Source organism: Lytechinus pictus, chromosome 4, assembly GCF_037042905.1.
Source record: "Lytechinus pictus isolate F3 Inbred chromosome 4, Lp3.0, whole genome shotgun sequence".
Lineage (NCBI taxonomy): Eukaryota > Metazoa > Echinodermata > Echinoidea > Temnopleuroida > Toxopneustidae > Lytechinus > Lytechinus pictus.
Window position 1 is genome coordinate 32,115,606 of NC_087248.1, and position 22,674 is coordinate 32,138,279.

The following is a 22,674-nucleotide window of genomic DNA, read 5'->3' on the forward strand; positions in this document are numbered from 1 at the left end:
CCTTAACCTAATGCATAGCTACACTACCTTCAGCTACTTTGCTGTGAAAAAAAAACTACTAAGCATGAGAAAAGTGGTATGAATATGCAGCCTAAGGTGACAGACTAGGACTTGTGCTGTTTAGGTTCCTCTCAGTTCAAAATGAAACAGCAGTGTGCTAGTCTTGTATCCACACCCACTTGTTGATATAAGTTTCAATCAGGGTTTGTAGAAGTTGATTGGTAAACATGCTGCGAATCAACAATCTGCATTTGACTTTCCATACTGCAAGTTTAGGCCATTAAACTAGACTTGAGCATATATGTGGTATATAGTTATATTTTAAGCTGGTATTATACAGAGAGCAATCTTACTATTCACTATCCAACAAGAAAATGTATTCATATGAAAAATGAATCCAACCATTTATTGTATTGGGATTCTTATTAAACATCATTTATGTTTGTGGCGTGTGTATTTGTTGTGGTATAGGAACATCATGTTAAATGGATTTTCGCTATTTTAAAAATATTACTTGTTTGAAGTACCCAATATCACTCTAAAAAATATTGGGTAAAAATGCTTGATGAGGGTAACCATGTGTCCAACCAACATTGGGCATTTCTTGTGGGCATTTTTATTTATCCAGTGTGATGAAAATTTCCTATTCTAAAGTAATTGCTGCTTATTTAACCTTACTGGACAATATGCTTCCCACATTTGGTAAAATACTGCCTCAAATTGGTTGGACACAACATTACCCTCATGCTGGTTAAAATTTTACCCAATATTTTTTACAGTGAATATGGCTTTCTAATTTCCTGAAAATTATTGCTTGTTTTGTGAATCTACATAATTTGTCTTATATATTGGTCATCTTGTCCTTGGCTCTTATGTATTATGGTATATGGATTAATTTGAGTTACTGATATTGTACCGTGCACACCTAAATAACTAAAGATCCTTCCCCACAAATACATGTAAGTGATGAAAATAGCATGCATCTATGGAAATATCCAGGGAGATTGTAAGTAAACTAAAAATAAAAGTTATGTAAAATTGTGATTGAATTTAAATTTGACTGAGAGTTGGTCATTACAAAATGGTTTATATTCTCTCTATATTAGATACTGTATTTTATCTTTGTAAATCCTGAAAAGAATTCCTGTAGTATAACATTACTTTACTATCTTCCCCATGTAAATGTTTGATTCCTTACGTTGAGCTATGAAAGCAACCCAAACAAGATCTAACAGTAGGTCCTGTTTCATCAAGTGACAAGATACTGCTGTAAGCTACTGTATTCACTGCTCAATCTTGCGCTGTACAGCGATCAATTGGGCATTAATTAATGAAATAAGGATATTCATTTCATTTTCATAGTATTTTATTGGTCAACTAGATAACAAGCTTGTGAAACAAAGCCCGAGATATCTGCATAAAATGGATACTCAATTTGCCATGATTGAATCTACTAAACAGCAATGAATTCCAAGTTACCTTTCTTGTACTGGGGAGTTGCTGCAAAACAAACTTGCTCTTTCTTTCTGGGCCTCATTGCAGATAGCAATAACTGCAATCAATTAATTGCAACATTGTTTATGATCACTGATCTAACAGAAATGGAGTCTGATCAATGAAAGTTGCATTAAAAAATCAAAGTATCTAATTTCTGCAACAATGTTGCAGTGTAATGCAAAGTTGTGTGATGTTAAGGGGACTTGCGTTTGATTCATGGAGTTGTATTTAAAAGCAATTCTTTGTGTCTGAATTAGTGAATTGTAGTCCCTCACATAGGGTCATAAAACGTTGCTGCTTCATCTCAATTATATTTGTGGTTTTCATACTTGCATTATATATCGCTTTCATCATTATTGTATGTAACAGAGTTGATGAAATGTTTTACTGTGTGAATGTACTCCTTGAAAATGTATGTTGGATAACGGAGGTGCTTGGTTGACTTTTGAACAAATAAGCTTAAAAAAAGCATATCGTGTTAAAATACATACATGTATATCAAATTAAACAATTTCTTTTATGCAGGTTATAGGGCCATTTTCAGAAAGAGATGCATTTTAAAGCAAGTAATAGTAAAATGATGCACTGATATGCACTTCTGGGCCCCGTAACACAAAGGTTAGCGATTGAATCAATCGTAGAAAAATGTTCTAAGATCATTGCTAAGTTTTGTGTTACGGACTCCAGGAGAGCCATTTATCAATATTTGTTGTCTGACAAGTGATCAGATCTGACAGGTTTCCTTGATTTTGATTAGCTTTGAAGCACAGTAACTATTATATTATATAAGATTAAGATGGTCCTTTCATCCCCTGATTTGTACACTGTGAAAACGCTGCTTAAAAGTTTTTATACAATGCTCTTAATTTTACAGTAGTTGTTTAACAGTTTGTGTTAAATTTAAAACAACAAAGTTAAGCTGTAAAATAATTACACAACACTGTTCACTTTATGAACTTTACAGTAGTGTTTAACAGTTTAAACAACCATGTTACATCTTAAACAACACACATACATTTTTAGTATTTAATCATCAGTAAACTAATGGTTATTTAAACTGTTCAAAACTTACTGAAGAGTAAGTGAAAATACACTCGTATCCAATCTGGAAGTTTATTATGAAATGCATGTTGCAGTAAAATATATTTATTTATTTTTATCTGAGATCTATGCACAAAGGATAAAAACTAACTAAAATATTGTAGATTTTACTTCATGATGAATAATCAAGTGTGAATTACTAATAATTTTGTGAATACAGTAGAGCAATAAATAATTATTTACTAATCATTACTTGATATTTTGATTTGCCCTAAGCCATTTGATCGAGTGTAATCCGCAATTTTGAAAAAATAATTGTACTTGTAGTTCCAGTTTTGATTTTGATAAAACTCATCAATGTGACTTTTGAATAATTTAGTGTTTGCAATGTACCTATGAACTTGTGTTAAAATGAAAATAAGTAATTTGACCCAAACCAAACCTGCTCAAAGTTGCCTCCAGTGTTCACAGAAAAGCAAGTATGGAACTACAAATTTTGTCTGCACTATAAATTTGAGCATTATGTTGCAGTTGCTACACACTTCTAAGCCAGCACCTCTGCAAAATATAGCATTTACTTTGATATTAAACCATGTGCAAAGAGGAAGTGAGGTTGGCTTTGCAAAATATGAATAGTTATTTTATAATTGTGTTTTAGAGTAGTTAATCTGGATAATGGTTATGGATGAATCTTCACACAACTATGCTTCTTTTCAAGATTCTTATCTTGGAGGCGATTTGTTTTGTTCACAGAATAATGCCATGTTTACTTTATGGTGGTTTTACGGTGGTTCTTTCAACATCAACAAAGAAAAATAATTATTGCTTGTTTATAGTTTGAATCAGGAGTTGATAGCTCTATGGTGTGATATTATTGGTGATAAGAAACTGTCATACAAATACATTGGCCATGTGGGTCTGTAATAAATTTTAAGAGATATTTTATGATGTCAAAGTGTGACCTACACTGTCCTGAACTTGAAATTAATTTTGACTGATGTAGAGGGGTGGGATGCTCAGCAAACACGTTAAAGTTTCACATACTATAAAGAGAGAGAGAGAGCTGAGTAAGGGGAGGGAGAGGGAGTGGTGGGGAGAGAGGGGGGGGGGGAAGAGGGGACTTTCTTTCTTTCTTCCTTCCTTCTTTCCTTTCTTTCTCCCCCTTTTTCTTCTTTCCCCCTTTTTTCCCTTTTCATTTTTCCCAATGGCAGCGCTGATTTACCAATGATATCCAAATTACTTAGTAGTGGGGGAGGGGGGTCTATATGGTTTATTTCCAAATTGGTGTTATGCCAATTCGTCCAATTGCCAACTCGTCTACTATCAGTTCGTCCACTCACCACATGGTCTACTTTCATTTAGTCTAATGCCATCCCGTCTAATAACCAGTTGGCCCAATTTAGTCGATTTGGTCTATAATTGGGCTACCGGTAAGTGTTAAATTGTGCAAAATGAATGAAAATGAAATGGATATTCTAGACCAACCGGTTGTGTGACGAAATGGTCATAGACATGGTTAATGGACCAAATGGTTGTTAGACGAAATGTTGGTGGAGGGAATGGCTAAATGAAAATAGACCATGTGGTGATGTGGCAATTAACTAATATCATTAACTGCTTCGGGCCTTACTTATCATGCTGACAATCGTAATACTATTATGAATAGAACGTTTTTATGCAGATGACCTGATAGTGAATTTATCATCTAACAGATGAATGTACATATAGGTCCATGATCCCACTCAAGATGACCATTATTATGTAACCATTTTTTTACTGTGCATTCAAATACACGAAGAGATGAGATGATGGGGGTGGCGGCTGATTCATTACATTTATCGGCCGCCCTCTTGCGGCAAAGACTTACAATTTGGAAAAATCGAAATGGCGAGTGAAGACGATGACATCCCCGGTGAGTTTGTCGTGTAAACAGTTTTAAAATTGCCTAGTAACGGATATTTAAAGCTGTCGTTTTTAGTATATGTTTAGTCTGACCTTTCTTCATGCAAAACCAGACATTGCTATGGCGTGTTTTATGTTCAGAATTAGTTTGTTAATTGTTAAATCTAGGGCTAGTTTTGTTTTTAATATCCCATCTATTTTCGAGCTCCGTAGCCGTATCGCGATTGAAATATGCGGTGTTGTGATATGGTGCTGCCCGTGCAGATCGGGGGCGCGGCCGCGATGAGATCGGTCCTCTCGTTTTCTTGGCTGCGTGAAAATAGAATCCATTCGAAGGTCGGTTTTGAGTTCGTGCCATAACAAGTACTAACGTTAGTTTATTGTATCTTACCGACTCTGGACAAGGTTGTTTTGCCTAGCCATAGACCATGTATGTAGACTACTTAATCAGCTAGACCAAGTCAAGTGAATATTTATATTAATTTAGATTTTAGTCAACTCAAGTCAGACTCAGAGTCAAGTACAGACAGTGACCAGTGTCTTGTTTTTTTTAGATCTAGGCCTAATAAAAATTTTATTTATTGTTTAATGTTGGTTAACTTGGGCGCTATAGCCGCTATTGCAGTTTCGCACCGGCTGACTTGGAACAAATTTCCCCATCCGAAATCAGGGCTTAAATCAGGGTTGAATTGAAAATAATCCAAAGCACACGAGCGATTCTGCCCTCGTGTGCTTTTGGATTCGTTCTCGCAACTGCCTAAAACTAAAAGTAAAACTGCCAAGTACCGAGCGACTCCCAACATGAAAATTGTTCCCTTCCGCGCCCGTCCAGTCTCTGATTTACGACTGCATAGTAGTCAGACATCCAGGCCAGCGCAGCTACTACAGGTTTTACTTTCGGCATTGTCGCGTTCTGACGTGTAACTGAGTGGATTTTTTAGAATCACGGGCGCCGGGTTTCAGAAAATGCGTATAGGTCTAGATCTAGAGTTTGAAACTCTTGATATCCCGGGTACTATTTTTCAAAATGCTGCACGGCACCAGGTTTCGCCGTATCTTACCTCGGGCGATGGTTCATATATAGGCTAATATAGGCTCCACTACACTTCACCACTGCTACCCTCTGCTCCACTTATCCAAACCATCGGAGAGAAAAAATAATTAAAAAAGGCAACATATCATGACAAAAAAATACATCAAGCTTCAGTGACTAAACTTTCCATCGGACACAGACTCGCTCCTTGTCCTTTATTGTAAATGTCTCAAAAAGCCGGTTCTCAGTTCATCACACGTATTAAATTCTCTGCCGAATAAAAAATGGCAAATTGTGCATGCGTGGTGGTCGCGGGTCAAGCGCATGAATATTCTCAAGTATTCCAAAAGATCAAGTTCTCATAAATGAATATGCAAATGACGAAACTTTTGTATTTTTCGAAAGCCTTCCCACACAGACTGCACATTCTTTATCCGCCATGATTTCTGAGATTGGGTGAACTGAATTAATAAAGGGAGTTGAAATATTGCCCATTCCTTAAACTTGTAAGTTTGTTGACTTCATTTACTCATGATTCATAAAACTTGGACATAAAAGTAGTCAAGTGTCACTGAACATCCTGTGCGAGTTCCAGGTCACATGACCAAGGTCAAAGGTCATTTAAGGTCACTGAACTTTGGCCATGTTGGGGGTATTTGTTGAATTACCATCATAACTCTGTGTTTAGGTCTATGGCATAAAACTTGGACATAAAAGTAATCAAGTATCACTGAACATCCTGTGTGAGTTTCAGGTCACATGACCAAGGTCAAAGGTCAATAAACTTTGGCCATGTTGGGGTGAATTGATGAATAACCATCACAACTCCGAAAGTGTATGGATCTAGTTCATAAAACTTAAGACACAAGAGTAATCAACTATCACCGAACATCTCATGCAAGTTTCAGGTCACATGACCAAAGTCAAAGGTCATTTAAGGTCAATGAACTTTGGCCATGTTGGAGGTAAATTATTAGATTGCTGTCATAACTCTCAAAGTTTATAGATATAGTTTGGATATAGGGGTAATCAAGTATCACTGACAAGTCTTAGGTCGCATGATCAAGGTCAAATGTCATTTTTCAAATGTCTGAAGTGGCTTCCCTGGGTAAAATATGATATTATTATTATTTTGTTGTCAATGAACATAGTATTGTAATTGTTTGTATATATGAATTGTGTTTCTTGTGAATAATTATGTTAGTTTTCAAAGTCAGGACTGCTGCTATATATTGAATCGTGTGATGCAGGTGAGACTGCCAGAGGCGCTCCACTTCTTTTGTAATTTTCTGCGACTCCACTTCTTAAATCTGAACATAGCCACTTGGTGCTGTGGAAATATGCCACAGATCCTGCAATTTTAAGACTGAAATTAGAATTTTTGGTAACATTCAGTGCCCGAGTGTATACTTGTATTGGCGCTAATGCAGTTTCATACCCGCCTATGTTGCAGTGATGATTGACTGAGAGCCTGTGCTGTGCACAGTGGCTTCGCTGGCGTAGGCATAACTTGAGAAATAGTTGACGTTAGCTGTCAGGCTGTGATGCATTCAATATTTCATTAAATAATTTTCAAGTGAGTTTTTATCAAAAAGTAATTATGAAAACGATTCCTCTGAATACAAATTAGGTTCAGAAGACTACTAAGGACTCCATGATGATATTTTATTTTTACATTGCATTTTCATCACGATTCATCTACCTTGAATCATATAGATATCAAACTGGTGCAAATGTTGAATAGTAATGTCATAAAAAAATTGATAAAAGATATGGTAAAAGGGAATTATTTTCTTTCTACCGGAATCTTGTGTGTTCCCAAATATCATCAGGAGCATCAAGCTGTGTGCCGTGATTGATTTTGGCCATTGAAATAGCTCTCTAACCCCAAACACTTTGTATTTTTTGTACAGATAGTGGTGCTGTGTTCACATTTGGCAAGAGTAGGTTTGCCGACAATACAGCCAATAAATTCTGGATCCGCAATGACAAGGTGGTTCAAGTCAGGTGTGGAGATGACCATTCTGCTTTAGTAACGGGTAAGAACTCATCATGATATTGACAGTATTCTTTAAGACTTTGAACATGGCTATCAATTCAACCCCATGCCAACATGTTATTTTAAACCCTGTTCCGATTTTTTTTTTGGGGGGGAAATGGGTAAACTAAAGGTTGAATTTTTGAATTAAAGTGAACTTTTACATTATACATATTTACTTACTTACTTGGATTTACTTGGATGTAGAGACGTAAAGCTTGTAGCTTATTTGCCCCTCGTCACGTTGGATAATCTCTGGTAGGGTAAAAACTTTAGTGGATGGTTTTTCCAATCTTAGATAAGTGCATAATTACCATTTTATCTCTTTTATTCACTGGTTCATTGTGTAAATCAATTCAGACTTTGAAAGTGAATCATCTTTAGATTTCTAAAAATGCAATTCATGTCTTTACATGATATATAAATAATTCCTATGGTACAGCTTATACTGGATACTTTCTAAACCATCGGTCTGGTCACAAAAAATAGAAAAGAAAAATAGCCAAATATTTATATTCTTCATTGATTACACATACAAGTTCAACAGTTCTTGTAAGTATTTTTTCATTAACAAGGGAAAGATAATTTCCTTTAATCAACACTTTTGAGTCCTGTATAAAAGGAAATGAAAAAAAGATTTTGTATTGAGGAGAATTAAAATGTTGTTTGAAATGGGCGTTAGTTGGTCATGACGGAACACCAGAATCCCTCTAATGCTATCCATTCTATCCATGTTCAATCCATTCCAGTTTAGTGTTCCTCACAGTCTTGATCATTGGAGGAAAATATTATTGAAAAAAAAGTTTTGTGATGCAATACTCTCGGTAAGTCACCTTTGAAAATGTATCCAGAAGTCATTACAGTAACACTGCTGACCTTTTCTTTTGTGTTTTTCCATATTTACAGAAAATGGACGCCTGTATGTATTTGGAGCAAACGACTGGGGCCAGCTTGGATTAGGACACACAAAGACAGTCAATAAACCTAGCAGTGTCAAAGGTAAGTATAGGGAAATATTCAACCTTATTACATCCAACCCACATATTTCACTTCATGAATTATGCCTGTAATGAACTAGTCATGTCATGTCATAGAGCTTTCCATGTGAACTAGAAAACAGAAGGATCAACCTAAAAGGTTTAGACATACATACTTAATGGAAATGCCCATCTTGCAGTGTGACTGCTAGATTGGTTTAAAGCATTTTGGATGAAAGCTGTAAAGTATCGGATTGAAAAATATTATTTTTAAACACATATTTTGTGATTTGAAGAGTGTACCCAGGTAAATAAGAAAATAATAAGTGGGTCATTCAATGCCCAACTGACAAAAGTGCTTAAACGACAAAGATTAATGCAACAGATTATCTACAAATTTATAATCAGGGCTCTTCTGTAGTCTGTACATCATACGTACACCCCCCATTTAACTCAATTTTTACTTCCCTTCAGGAAATGCTCATGTCATATACGACGTATAATATCAACTACAAAATAGAGACACACAGTGTATATCAGGCAGTTCCCACATAAATGGGATTAGACATTCATACTTTGTAATAGGATTGCTAGAAGGATTGATAAATATTTTTTTTTTAATCTTTCATCTTGATGCAAACATTCATGGTTTGTGATATTGATCTTTTAATGTCTGTGTACAGCAGGGAGTTTGACAATATGATAAAGAAGGTTCCTATTTTAAAGGGGAAGTTCACCCTCAAGAAATGTTATAAAATAAAAAAAATATCAGCAGGTAGACCTCACAGGTGACCTTGTGTAGCAGCATTCTACATGATATGGTGGTATCACAAAATCATCATGAATAACTAATTTCTTTTGCTTATAAAGCTCAAGCAATTCCTGACCTAAAGAATTGAAATAATGTTTGAATAACCTTGCCAGCTTAGGGACAGTGATTTTCCGTTTCAAAAAATTGCCTTTTCCGTTTCAGAAAATCTCAAATTCCGTTTCAGCATGTCAGAAAACGGAAATTCCGTTTCCCCATAGACTTTGTACACACGGAAAAGTGACAATTCCGTTTACACATTTACATGCACACTCGCACTGGTCAAAATTTGTATCTGCTACTGTACCAACAACACAATAAAATCCGTTCTAATCGGATCTATGCGGGTGAATAAAATATTTTAACACACCCATTTTGCATGCATACATCCTCACCTTTCATATTATTAGCATTATTTCACGGTGAAATGATATTTCATCGATAATTTTGGGGGTTTTTGGACATCGTTATCATCAGTCATCGTCTTTTCCCAATCCGCCATCTTGGATTTTAAGACCACGATATCGTGCTGTTACATCTTCAAACGTAGAGGGCAGCAACACACAACTGTGTACATGTAGTTGAACGATACATGTGTGCATGTGAAGCCCAACCCGGCCGGCCGCGCCGGGTACGGGTACGGTGCGGGGTACAATCGAGTGTGCTGATGTCGAGTGCAGTCACGATGTGTGAATTGTCATGATAGTAGCGAAGTGAGATTGTATTTTCTGTTTTTTTTTGGCCATTTAATATTCTCATTTTGTTGTGATTTTGGAGTAATTTCTGTTGCTATTCTGTGTATTTTGAGGGAAAATACGTTTTCCGTGATTTTCCGTTTGAAATGCCATTTTCCGTTTCAAAAGGCCCTTTCCGTGAATTCCGTCCGTTTTCCGCGATCGCGGAAAATCACTGTCCCTACCAGCTGAATCAGTGAATTTTATTTTGAATTCAGACAAATTACCTGTAAACAACCTTTAAAATTTGAAATTGATAAGAAGTATCTTGCAATGTGTGATATTGATATTCCTCAGGTCTTAAGCATGCAGGTGTGGTACAGATCTCCTGTGGCAGGGTTCACACTATAGCACTAACTAGAGATCATCAACTACACTCATTTGGAGCAGGAGGAGAGGGTCAACTTGGGCAAGGGGATTCTAAGCAATATGAAACGCCAAAGACCATTGAAGCTTTAGAGCAACAAGAATATCTCATGCTGTCATGTGGCACTGATCACTCTGCCGCCCTCACTGGTATGTTATTGACAACTTCCTTAACATGACGTCAACTTGATTTTGTATTTTGTGTAGGCTTTGTTAAAGGGACCACCTAGATTTAGGGGATGGTGGGTTGACTACTAAAATCCTATGGACTTTAATAGCATGGACTATCTGTTTCTAGTAGGATACCATCAGGGCTAGACTTTGAATCTTAGATGAGGTATATGTATATATGGAAACAACATCTACAATAGTTTTTATCCAATATAGTGTAAAAATTGCATAAGAATACTGACTAATTGTGATTTGTGAAAAATGAAAGAACGTGTGTATTTGAAATCTCTCTTAAGAAATTGCATTTGAGCTTGTTTAAATAGCTTTATTAATGGAATGTGATTGTGGTGTTTGACCAAGTAGTGATGGGCCAAGTGTTTTTAAACCAAGAGGTTTTAGACTTAGTAGTAGAACCAAATGGTTTCTATACAAGAGGACTTACAATTATGGCAACTTTGCCAAATACTACCACAGTAACGGCTCAGTACCTGGTGGTCAATAAAAACAAGGTAACCTGTACCCCAGTTATAATAGAAAGTTGCAAACCACAATTGCAAAGTTATCATAGTCTTTTTAAACACATCTGAAACAGACTAAGTGGAAGTAGACAAAGTGAGATTACATTGATGATAAATGACCTTTGACACGCAGCCGATGGCACCCTGTACACTTGGGGAGGTGGATCAGAAGGTCAGCTAGGTCATGGTGATGATACAGAGATTGAGATACCAAGGCAGTTATCTATGAGTGTACCTATTAGAATGGTATCATGTGGATACTATCATACTGCTCTACTGACAGGTAAGGGTTACAGCTCTAAGGGATAAATATAACAGTTCATGGGGGAAGGGGGCGCGACTTCTTAAAAAGATGTTCAAAAGACCAGGACCCCATAACACAAAGGTTAGCGATTAATCTGATATTAATTTGAAAGAACAACACTGATTGATTCCTAGTCAGTCTACTGAACAAAATGTGAATGCAACGGTGGTCTTGATAGGCCAATTCATTTAGCAATTAATCGCTAACCTACATGTATCTGTTACCTGGCCGGTTTCTGAGCTTTCACATCAGTTAATCAGATCATTTTTGTCTTGCCTGCATAGCAGAGCGAGACTATAGGCGTCGCTTTTCCGATGGCTGCGATGGCGGCATCGTCAACATTGAAATCTTAACCAAGGTTAAGTTTTTGAAATGTCATAACTTTTGAAAGCATATGGACCTAGTTAATGAAACCTGGACATGAGGGTAATCAAGTATTACTTAGGCCCGTTTCGGGAACACGTGTACACGCACGGTCAAGTCAGTGCACGTGTACTAAATTCCATCACCGTGTACATGGTAGCATCTGCATAAAGCTTGCATGGGACAGTAAAGTCAGTGAACAAGCTCACAGCCTCACATTAATTCTTAGTTCTCAGACACTGCACATGTTTTAATCACTAATGTCAATATATTTCAATTAACCTAGAGTGAGTTTACTTCCAAAATCGCTGATTTAATCCACATTCATTCTGGAGACTCAAGTTTTTGTACCACAAAATGGGTCTGCTCCGGTCTCGAAAGCTCGAAAGCGTTGCTCAATCACACTCAGAGCCAATTTGAGAATCACCAATTGCGACAGCGATCATTGCTATACAGTTACGTGTTATACACTCGTACACATGTGCTACAAGCCTACGAACAAACGCTCCTAAAATGGGCAATAAAATAATGAAAATCAATCGATAACTTCAGTTACACTTAATTCTGCAGCAATCTGTGCATGCATGTACGGTACAGTATGCAAAATGCGCATCCAACAAACGTTGGCGCTAGCTAGGGCCCTGCACTGATTTTCTTTTGCATGCTTTATTAATTTAATGCACTGCTAAGCTGAGTAAACTTTTAATTGCACCAATTTTTATGGATTGATACTTCTAACTTCTCAGGTAAGCTTTGAAACCGCGACTTAGACTATATAGACCCCTTTTTATGTTACATTGACATGTTGATGCAGGTCCGTGTCGAAATGTCGGAAACACTGAAAACATAACTCGCTCTCAAGTGTTTACAACGTGTACACGACCGAAAAACACGCCGTGTACACGTGCATCAAAAACGGACTTTCAAAACGGGCCTAGTATTACTAAACATCCTGCCCGAGTTTCAGGTCACATGACCATGGTCAAATGTCATTTAGGGTCAATGAACTTAAACCATGTTGGGGGACTCAATATCGAAATCTTAAACCAAGGTTAAGTTTTTGAAATGTCTTCATAACTTAGAAAGTATATGGACCTAGGTCATAAAACTTAGACATATGGGTAATATTGTATCACTGAAGATCATGTCTGAGTTTCAGATCACATGACTAAGGTCAAAGGTCACACGGTCAATGAACTTTAAGCCATGTTAGGGTTATTTGAGGAATTGTCATCATAACTTTAAAAGTTTATGTATCTAGTTCATGGAATGTAAACATAAGAGCAATCAAGTATCCTTGAACACCCTGTGCGAGTTTCAGGTCACATGACCAAGGTCAAAGGTCATTTAGAGTCAACAAACTGATAATGTTGGGGGTACAATATTTGTGGAATAGTCATCATACATGTAACTTTGAAAGTTCATGGACCTAGTTCATGAAACTTGGACATAAGAGCAGCAATGTATCCCCGAATACCCTGTGCGCGTTTCAGGAACATGGTCAAGATCAAAGGTCATTTAAAGGTCAATGAACTCTGGCCGTGTTGGGAGTCTGTGTTGAATTGGCATCATAACTTAGAAAGTTTATGGATCTAGCTCATGAAACATTGAAACAAGGGTAATCAAGTATGAATGATTGTTTTGCACATGTCTTAAGGCCACCGCACACCTTACGACCCGACCAGTCGCCGACTGGCTTGCGACTGGGTGAGGGGAGATGAGTCGCAAGGCAGTCATAAGCCTCGACACCGCACACCTTGCAATCCGATCTGCGACTCACGCATGCGCTTTTTGCTTTTTGGCATAGCAACTGAGAAAGTGCGCTTACTACTGCGTATGCGCGTTGTTTATCATATACGCGTCGTGCAACTCTGCTGTCTGATTGGCTGGAAGTTGGATTGAGCTTGCGATCCAGTCATAAGGATTCGACATGTCAAATCCTTCCGATTTTCCTTGCGACTTGTCTCTGACCGGTCTGCGACTCGAAGCTGACAAGAGATGTGACGTCACATCTCCCCTCACCCAGTCGCAAGCCAGTCGGCGACTGGTCGGGTCGTAAGGTGTGCGGTGGCCTTTAGGTCACATGATCACGGTCATAGGTCATTTTGGGTCAATGGACATAATATTTTATTATCATATTAGCGTTTTCTTCTGTGAATTATTATTCATTAGCTGTTTTCAAAGGCAGCACTGCCAAAGGTGCTACACTTGTTATTATAATCCTAACTTTCCTTGCCCCTTTCTGATGCCCAGCTGAAAGCTCATTTCACTTAACTAAAAAATGTGACAGTTTTTATGTTTGATTGCATTGATCATAAAGCACCCAAATCAAAGCTTATGATGATCAATCTTTGTCTTACTGTACTAGAAATGGAGCATTGTAATGGCTTGGAAGAAGACTGAGCTTGAGAGACTTGTTTTAATTGCAACTGAAATAAATCAAGCGCAAATCCTGAATGTGCACTTTTGATTGGTTGAAATCAAGTTGCGTTTGATCTTTAGAAATGCATTTGATTGCGACTGTTCCTGCAACAGACTTCTTTACTATTAGTATTTTATGTTTTTGGGTTGTTGTTTTTGTTGTTTTACAGAGGATAAGAAGCTTTACACATTTGGTGAGGGAGAAGGGGGTAAGCTTGGGCTAGGTGAAGCACATTTAGATGGAGTCAATGAACCCCAACATGTTTCCTTCTTCACTGAGCCTGTTCAGAGTGTATCATGTGGTAATGCACACACTGCAGCAATAACAGGTAAGATTATCAAATAAATCATTATTTTCAAGGGATCAACAGCTGATTACATAATTTACATTATACTACTCTCAAGATTGTTCTGTGATCTGATTGGTTCAAATTAGATCACATGATATTCAGCGGATTGCACTATCCTGCACTTCGACGTCATACCAAATGTACTATCCTGCACTCTGACGTCAGAGTGCAGGATAGTGCGAGTTCTGGAATAATCTAGAATTATCTAGAATTTAGATCAAATATAGCATTCGGGGCAACTCAGTAACATGGGTGGGGGGTGTATAAAACAAACAATACACACATTCTTGTGCATAGAGGACCTAAATAATAAACTCTGTGCTCGACTCGCCAAATGGATATACTGCACTCGGTCCTGCGGTATATCCATTGGCTCTTCTTGCACATCATTCATTATTTGGCCCTGCACGCACGCGCTTACGTGCATTATTTGTATATTAATTTATTTTTAACTGTTTAGTTTGTTTAAATTTTATTTTAGCATTATAGGCACCACCCTTAACATTGTAGTTTAGTGATTTTGTTTTTATCGTTGTTATGAAGTCATTGTAGGGGTAGCTAATCATGGTTTATTCCTTTCTTGCTGTCCCTCTCATATTCAATCCAATCTACAATTGTTTTTTTTTCTTTTTGAATTTGACTCTTTGTATATGTTATGTAGTATGGATTTTATGAACAAATACATTTGAAATTGAAGTTTATTTTCTTTGATTGTGTTTTCAGATGAAGGTCATGTTTACACATTTGGTAATGGTGCTAGTGGTCAGCTTGGACATGGCCCTGACCTTCTTGTGACTAACATTCCTAAGAGGATTGCAAGGCTTGAATGGACAAGATGTAAATGGGTTTCCTGTGGTGAAAGCCACACTGCAGTAATCACAGGTATTGCATAACAGTTTAAACCAATAGTGACCTGCCACCCTAAAACCAACAATAAATTGATACGGAAGATTCTATGAAATACCCAAAATGGTAATTTGGTCTTTGAAAAGTAAAATGTAGAAAATTAGCTTATCTGAAAGACTATTTCTTCTTATTCATAAATGTCAAAAATTTGAAGCTGTAAAGTTAAATAAAAGATGAGGCATGTTCTGTCTGGAGCTTAGTGCTATTTTCAGGGTTCCCAGCCCATCAGGGAAAATTATTTTACTTTTTTCCTTTAGGGGAAAAATAAGGGAATTCGATGAAAAATACCTCAAACCAGGGAAAAATGCCTCTAATGAGGGAAAATCAGGGAATTTTGATCAGCCCAAAAGTCGAAAGCATGGTAGTCAGTCAGACTTATATTTTGTTGCATATCAAAACATCTATTGAATGACTGGTTATAGTGGTACTAATTATTTTTACATTATTGTTTTTATACTTAAAATACATGTAATTCACTGCAACAACTTAGAAAACGTGCGAAACTGGGAATGGGTTTAAGTAATTATCAGGGAATTTTCAAACTTCATCAGGAAAAAATCAGGGAATTTTTATTTAAAAGCTGGAAACCCTGATTTTGCTCCCAAAACGTCCTTGAGAGCCCCTTGAAATATTGGAGGGGAGTTGAAATGTTATAAAGATAGACCAGCCAATATCTGTTATATGGTATAGTCTATGTAGATTCACCATCAGATTCTTTATTTTTTAATGTGGATTTATGAAATGCTTGCTGCACCTAGCTATGGTCCAAATACGTCATAATGGATTTTTTTGGGGAAAAATACAGCAAGCGCGTTTTTTATGCAATTGACGCGTAAACACAAGCGAGTACATCACTACTTGATTACACAACTTATAAGCAGCGAGTGACGTCACCTTAGTGAATATAACGCCACAGTGTACAAAACAATGCAGTTATATTATATTCACTGAGATGACGTCAAAACCTAGAATATAACATGCAATCCTTGCAGCTATGATTATGTGATGACGTATTGACCTATCACTGATTCAAATCTACATAATCTATGTAATATAATTTGATATTTCTAGTACTAATCATATAAGTTCAAATTTTATGCCAAAATCCGGAAGTTCTTTGTTTTGTGTATTGCAATGTTGTGCCTTTAAGCCTTGCTCACACCTTTGCGTTTTGGGCTTGCTTTCAGCTGTGAATTGCCTGAACGCAGACAAATGCAGGCAAGCGCAAAACAACGCAATGAAACAAGCTAATACGAGGTCATTACGCTGACTAATGCAGTTGCCTTGCGTTCTAGCTCGGTAGTTTGAATTTTTTTCAAACATCCGCAACGCAAGATCAACATACATACAAGCAAAGACAATTGGCAACCAGCTAAAGCGAGCAAGAACAATCAAGAGCAAGCTAATGTGAGCTGCTTACCGCAGGCCAACACAGCGTCACTTTTAACTGCATTTGACTGTCTATGGCTGCGTATACTTGCTCATTTCACCTTGACTTCCCTCACTTTAGCTCGCATCACTGCGTGTGTTATTGTGCTTTACCTCGTATACTGCTCGTACCAGTAAGGACCTGTGTGGATGTAGCTTGGTACACTTCGTTCATCTATTATCTTTACTACGAGACTAGCTCTTTTGTCGCTAGTGTTAGCTTGCTTCTGCACGATCTTACTCGCTTCCACTCGATCCTGCTCGTTTAAGCTCACCCTGCTCATTCCTTCTGGAAATCCTAGACCGAATCCAACAACTTTGAGGTTGGATATGGCTTCGTCGATTGAGCTTGAGCAGCAATTTCCCTTGGTCATAATGATTATTTGCCTCTTCTTCTTCCAGTTGAACCAAAACCTTAAGTTTCTGCATGGCAGAGCTCTTCTGCAGGGCCATGGTTCATCAAATCAACGTTAATTTTCGTGGCGGTTCGTCAGTAAATGACATGGGGTGCAAATACGAGCTCGCTCACATTAGACCAAACTGGTATTGCTGGAATGAGCAGCAATTGAGATAAAGCGAGTGAATGAGCAGGAAATCGAATAAGACGAGGTAGTGTGAGTGGCTAGCGAATAATGAACAAGGTATGCACGCAGTGGGGCAAGCTAACTTCGTATTGAATCATACTGCTACGAGCAAATGCAAGCTAGAGCGAGGTAAAAGGCAGCCATATGCAGCTGTAGGCAACCGTAGGCCGTCATTAAAAAAAAAATGTCCAAGCTCCAACGAGCTGGTAGGCAAAAGTGTGATTGCTACAGAACATTTAGCTGTGTATGGTGTTGCCCATTGCTGCGATAGACTGCATTCAGCTAACGCAGCGATACGCAGTCCAAAAGGCAAAGGTGTGAGCCAGGCTTAAGATGTTGTCTTACTTATCTTACTATACATGTTTGTGTCGATATTTTTTTAAAATTTTATATGTACATACAGTACACTAGATATAACACTTGAATATCACATTTATGTTTTTGATACACTGGCACTTCATAAAAGTTGTTTTTCTAGTAGTTGACCATACTTTAGAAGGGAAATGAATTTCCAACTTCATAATTCCTGTGATCTGTTCCAGCTAAAGGATGTCTTTATACATTTGGAGACGGTCGCCATGGTAAACTTGCTCAGGGAGAAGAGAGTTTTTCCAACGTCTTCATCCCGTCCAAGGTCCTTCGCTTTAATGGATTCCTTGTACAAGAAGTAAGTTTATTGAAATGTCATAACAGTTGAAAAGTGAAGGGTTTTTCTGTATGAAAAGCAATGAAAGTTTTGAAAGACGAGTCATCGCTGGGGGTAACAAAATGTCTTTTGACAAACAATATCCCTGAAAATAACAGTACAAAGCATTTATAGGGAGCTTAAGGACGTTCCACAGTTAAAATGAAATCCATGTCATTTTCATAAAATTTTGCTGAGTTAATTTAGCACCCAAATATTCCAAACATGCACAAAATAACATGGGTTCCTGTGCTGTGTAGCTTTGAAATTTAGCCTATAGGAAGTTCTCAAGAATTTCATGTCTAAAAGAATTGGGCATTTTTGAGACCTTACGGGATCACTGCTTTGAGATTTTTCCTCTATTACTCATTCAAAATCCATGTTAATTTCATCGAATTTTATGGTATAATTCAAAATTGTATACTTAAGATCGAGAATCCATTCATATTGCTTTTCATTTCCTCTTTTCAGGCCAGCAGCACCTTCAGTTTTGAAAAATGGTGTGAAAGATGCCAAAAACATAATTTTTATCTAAAAAAAATTATTTAGCAAATTTGAGAAGAACAATAAATGCTGCACTTTATTGAAAAACAATGTCCTTTTCACCAACATTTGCAAAGAAATAATTCCTGTTGAATGGAATATGATTACAGCATGTGCTTCATATATACAAACAATTTCTGTGCTTTGATCAAAGGTATCCTGCGGTGGTTGTCACACCTTAGTCAGAGCCAGAAGAAGAGCTCCGCCCAATGACCCAGCCTCGGACTCTGAACCAGAGGAGGCAGAGCCTAAGTTCAAGGATCCAGTGATGGGAGCTAACCTGATGAAACTGGCGAATAATATTGATCTAAATGGATCATTAGGGGGTACTGCTAGGATAAGAAGAAGACAAAGAGAGGTAATCAGACAACAACAAAAAATCAGAAATAAAACAAGTTGATTTAATTGTTAGATTTCCATATTTGTTTTGTGGTTCAAACATTTTCAGTTCTTCAATATTTAAAATTTACAAGAGCAAATTTCAAGAGATGATTCTTATTTTTTTTAAAGGGCCCCATAGAATTTCATCTCATTTAATTTATTTTCATATTTTAAATGTAACATTTGTTTCACATAAAAGAAAGCAACAAAATTGTACATGACATTAAAAAAAAAAATTAGACAAATTAAAAAAAAGTAACATGATACAAGTAATAAAATTAAGCATACATGTATAATTTAAAGAAATATGATGGGACCTCCATAAAAGCAAGCTTGTAGAATTGCAGACCCTGGTGAAATGCAAGCAAAGAATGTTGTAATATGCATAGTTTGACAAAAGAAGTAAAATAATGGGGATGTTGCTCAGCTGGTACTTAAACAGAAAAGAAGGTTAAAACCAGAGAAAATAAGAATATAAAGTGTGATGAGTCGTGGGATCTTGATACTAGTAATGAAAAAAAAAAATCAGTTCCTTGAGTTGTGTTTTTAAAACAAGGAAGTGTTGGGAGAGTATTCCAGTATTTTGGTCTTGTAAATATTGTTTCTTTTGTGTAAAAATTGTTTGAATTTGAAGAAGGGTTACCTGGGTTGAGTGCAGCAAATTGTGTCATAAGGTGTAGTGGGTTGGACTGGGCTTGAGCCGTTTAATGGGAAAGAAATAGGTGTATCACTCTTCTATACATGTAATATTGTATTGGCTATTTGGAATTCACATTATTTGTTTATTGATATTGAATGGTAATGAGATATTAAAATCTTTCTCCCATTAGCCATCTCCCCTTCCACCGCTTAGTAGGACCCTACCTCCTCTGGCATCATCGACCCCCAAGTCTTCAGGCCTGAATTCACGCACTCTACCTCCCACCACACTCAAGCCCCTTAACAACCACACCATACCAAAGATGAAACTACGTGATGATGGTGAGTTCAAGAATTAGATTATTCAGGGCTCTGTTGCACAAACATTAGGAAGTTTTCACACCATGTCACAGAACACTTTCAAGAACATAGAAAATGTATTGTCAAATGTACTTCAGGACAAAGCAACCAAGAAGTCTTTGTTGAAAATTGCTGAATCAAAACAGCAGTGTTCTGGACTCTGGATGAACAACATATTTACAATTTCTCATCAGCTCTGAAACTTGGGACGAAACACATTCCGGTTCACCAATTTCTGACAAAGACCTCCCAGCTGTTCATTGTCATTTGACGGGCATTTGCAATACATTTACTGTGTTCATGAATTAGTTTGGCATCATGGGGCGAAAAGTCCTTATTTTGATTTTATCACCATCATAATTGTCATGGCAAAGAACAAAAAAGAAGAAGACTGCCATGAATGGCAATCATTTGATTTATGACTTTGGTGAACACTGTCAGTCAAGGATTACAGCTTGTGTTTAGCTTTGGTCAGTCCCCTAAAATCTATCTGTCACTATTCAAATTTATTACTAGATTTCATGAATCTGTTATGATGTGGAGGATATGAAATGTGTTTTACAGGGTAAATTTTCCATTGAAAAAATCTGGATGTTTTTTTTTTTTTTTTTTAGCATGGAATGGACTGAAAACACCTCAAATTTGCTATGCATAGTTTAAAAAGAAAATGAGAATTTAAAAAAATTGTCACAGTGTCCATGTAGCATTGGGAAATAATGTCTTATTTGGTGGACACCGAATAGCATAGTGACAATTTTTAGATTTTCCTTTGAAAGTAGAACTATATGCAAAGGAAATCTGAGCTATTAGCTACTTGACTTAACAAGTAAATGTGCATATTATATCAAGTGTAGGTCAACCTAATTGCCATAATTTGACTTTTAGGACCAAATGTAAATATCTTGATGCTACACGGACACCTTGTCCATGTAAGAGTGTTATACACTGTTTTGCTAAATAACTCAACAAAAAAATAAGCTTAATGAGCCCAAAGTCCCAGTAAAATGTATGGTCTTAATACAGATCTATGTAAAGCCTACAAACAATAAATGTATAGTATAACTAGTACTGGGTTCTGCTGAAATGTCACAATTTGTGCCCCAACTTCATGGAAAGACCCACTTAACAGATGGCCAGGTACATTGTATTTAGCAATTCAAATTATAAATGCAACAAATACTTTCATCAAGTGTTCATTGGTGTGCTATTCTAGTCATCTGGTCTATGCAAAGACTGCATCCTGCTATGCCATGCATGCTGACATAATATCTTGCTTTGAAATTTGCCCATCCTAATAAAAGGAGTGAAAGGGCAGAAATTTCACCAATGATTTGTGTTATTTTTGATAAGATGATGAGACTGATGGACCAAGAGGTGGAGGAGATGAACCAGATTCAGCAAAGCCAAGAAAACAAAGTGATGATGACAGTGCAATGGAAGATGATCAACAAAGTGAAAATGAAGATAGGGAAATGTCTAAGGATCAAGATCCATTTGCAACTGTAAGTCCTTGTTCTTTTATAGATTTGAACTTTTTAAACTTTTGTTTTCCAAACATTTCAGGAGCTCTTACAGGGCAGAAGATTATTTGCACATAGTTTTTTGCACTATATTATATCATTGGCTTAGCATTACTTTATAAATGACTGGAATATGTTCGGCTGACTGTACTCACTGAAATCCATGAATCGAAGTAAACCATGGCTGTGTGATATAGTAATTTTTGTCTTTGTTAACAATTTCAAAGAAATCTGGTTTTCATCTGCAGAATGTACACAATCAAATTTATTGTCTCACTCACCAGAGGTCAAGGCTAAGGGATCCAAACGTTGTCCGTCCGTCACAAAAGTTATGACAAATAACTTTGCCAGTGTCCCACTTTTCAACCAAACTAGGGCTGTAGATGCATGTAGGGGACCTGCATATTATGGTGCAGTCGGAGGTCACATGGTAAAGTCAATGGTCATTTCAGGTCAATTGTTATACTTGCAAGACTCTGTTATGACACATAAATGTCCACACGTTGCTGCACTTGGGATACATTCATGTTACGGTGCCTTCAGAGGTCTCTTAGTAAGGTCAATGGTCAGTAGCATTTCATGAAACCCTTCTCATATTTTATGAAATGTTATTCCGTCCCAGTTATTTCATTTCTCAATGGGCTTTTGATACAATTCTGTTGTGTGCCATCGCAGATCACGATATTTCTAGTTAGTTTCACAAGTGGGCGAGACACAACATCGCTAAAAATGCCTTGTCTATCTTCTTCATTTCTAACCTTTTATCCTTTTCTCCATTTAATCTAATCATGCTGTAATTTTCTTTATTTTGAATAATGATTTACTTGTTTTATTTTATGTTCTATATTTGACAACCTCCTCTGAGCTCCTGCATGATCATGTTCTTTTTAAAGTCAAGGTTAATATTGGACTTGGATTGCTGGAATTTCTCTAATTAATGTTATTTCACCAATAATTGTATGCCTAATATTTGTTCACAAAGTGTTGCTCAGTTTTAGTACCAAGTTGTGTCATACCATTTGTGATCAAGCCAAACTGCACATGTGCATGCCTATGTTATCTCTTCCTTTTAATGCAGGGGCGGCAGCAAGATATATTTTTTTTT

General features: G+C 37.0%; 1 protein-coding gene across 2 annotated transcripts in view; it reads left to right on the top strand.

The window, feature by feature from the left end:
• The first annotated feature begins 4,404 nt into the window (after window positions 1-4,404).
• Window positions 4,405-22,674, top strand: part of LOC129258694 (X-linked retinitis pigmentosa GTPase regulator-like) — a 36,479-nt gene continuing 18,209 nt past the window's right edge. The window contains exons 1-11 of one of the 2 annotated variants that reach the window (XM_064098844.1): window positions 4,405-4,450; window positions 7,387-7,512; window positions 8,418-8,510; window positions 10,328-10,546; window positions 11,219-11,368; window positions 14,344-14,502; window positions 15,247-15,405; window positions 17,984-18,108; window positions 18,824-19,027; window positions 19,881-20,031; window positions 21,400-21,551. In XM_064098844.1, the coding sequence (XP_063954914.1) occupies window positions 4,423-4,450; window positions 7,387-7,512; window positions 8,418-8,510; window positions 10,328-10,546; window positions 11,219-11,368; window positions 14,344-14,502; window positions 15,247-15,405; window positions 17,984-18,108; window positions 18,824-19,027; window positions 19,881-20,031; window positions 21,400-21,551 (1,566 nt within the window). In that variant the 5' untranslated portion in view covers window positions 4,405-4,422. The remainder of the gene's footprint in view (window positions 4,451-7,386; window positions 7,513-8,417; window positions 8,511-10,327; window positions 10,547-11,218; window positions 11,369-14,343; window positions 14,503-15,246; window positions 15,406-17,983; window positions 18,109-18,823; window positions 19,028-19,880; window positions 20,032-21,399; window positions 21,552-22,674) is intronic. The other variant, XM_064098845.1, reaches the window with a different exon arrangement.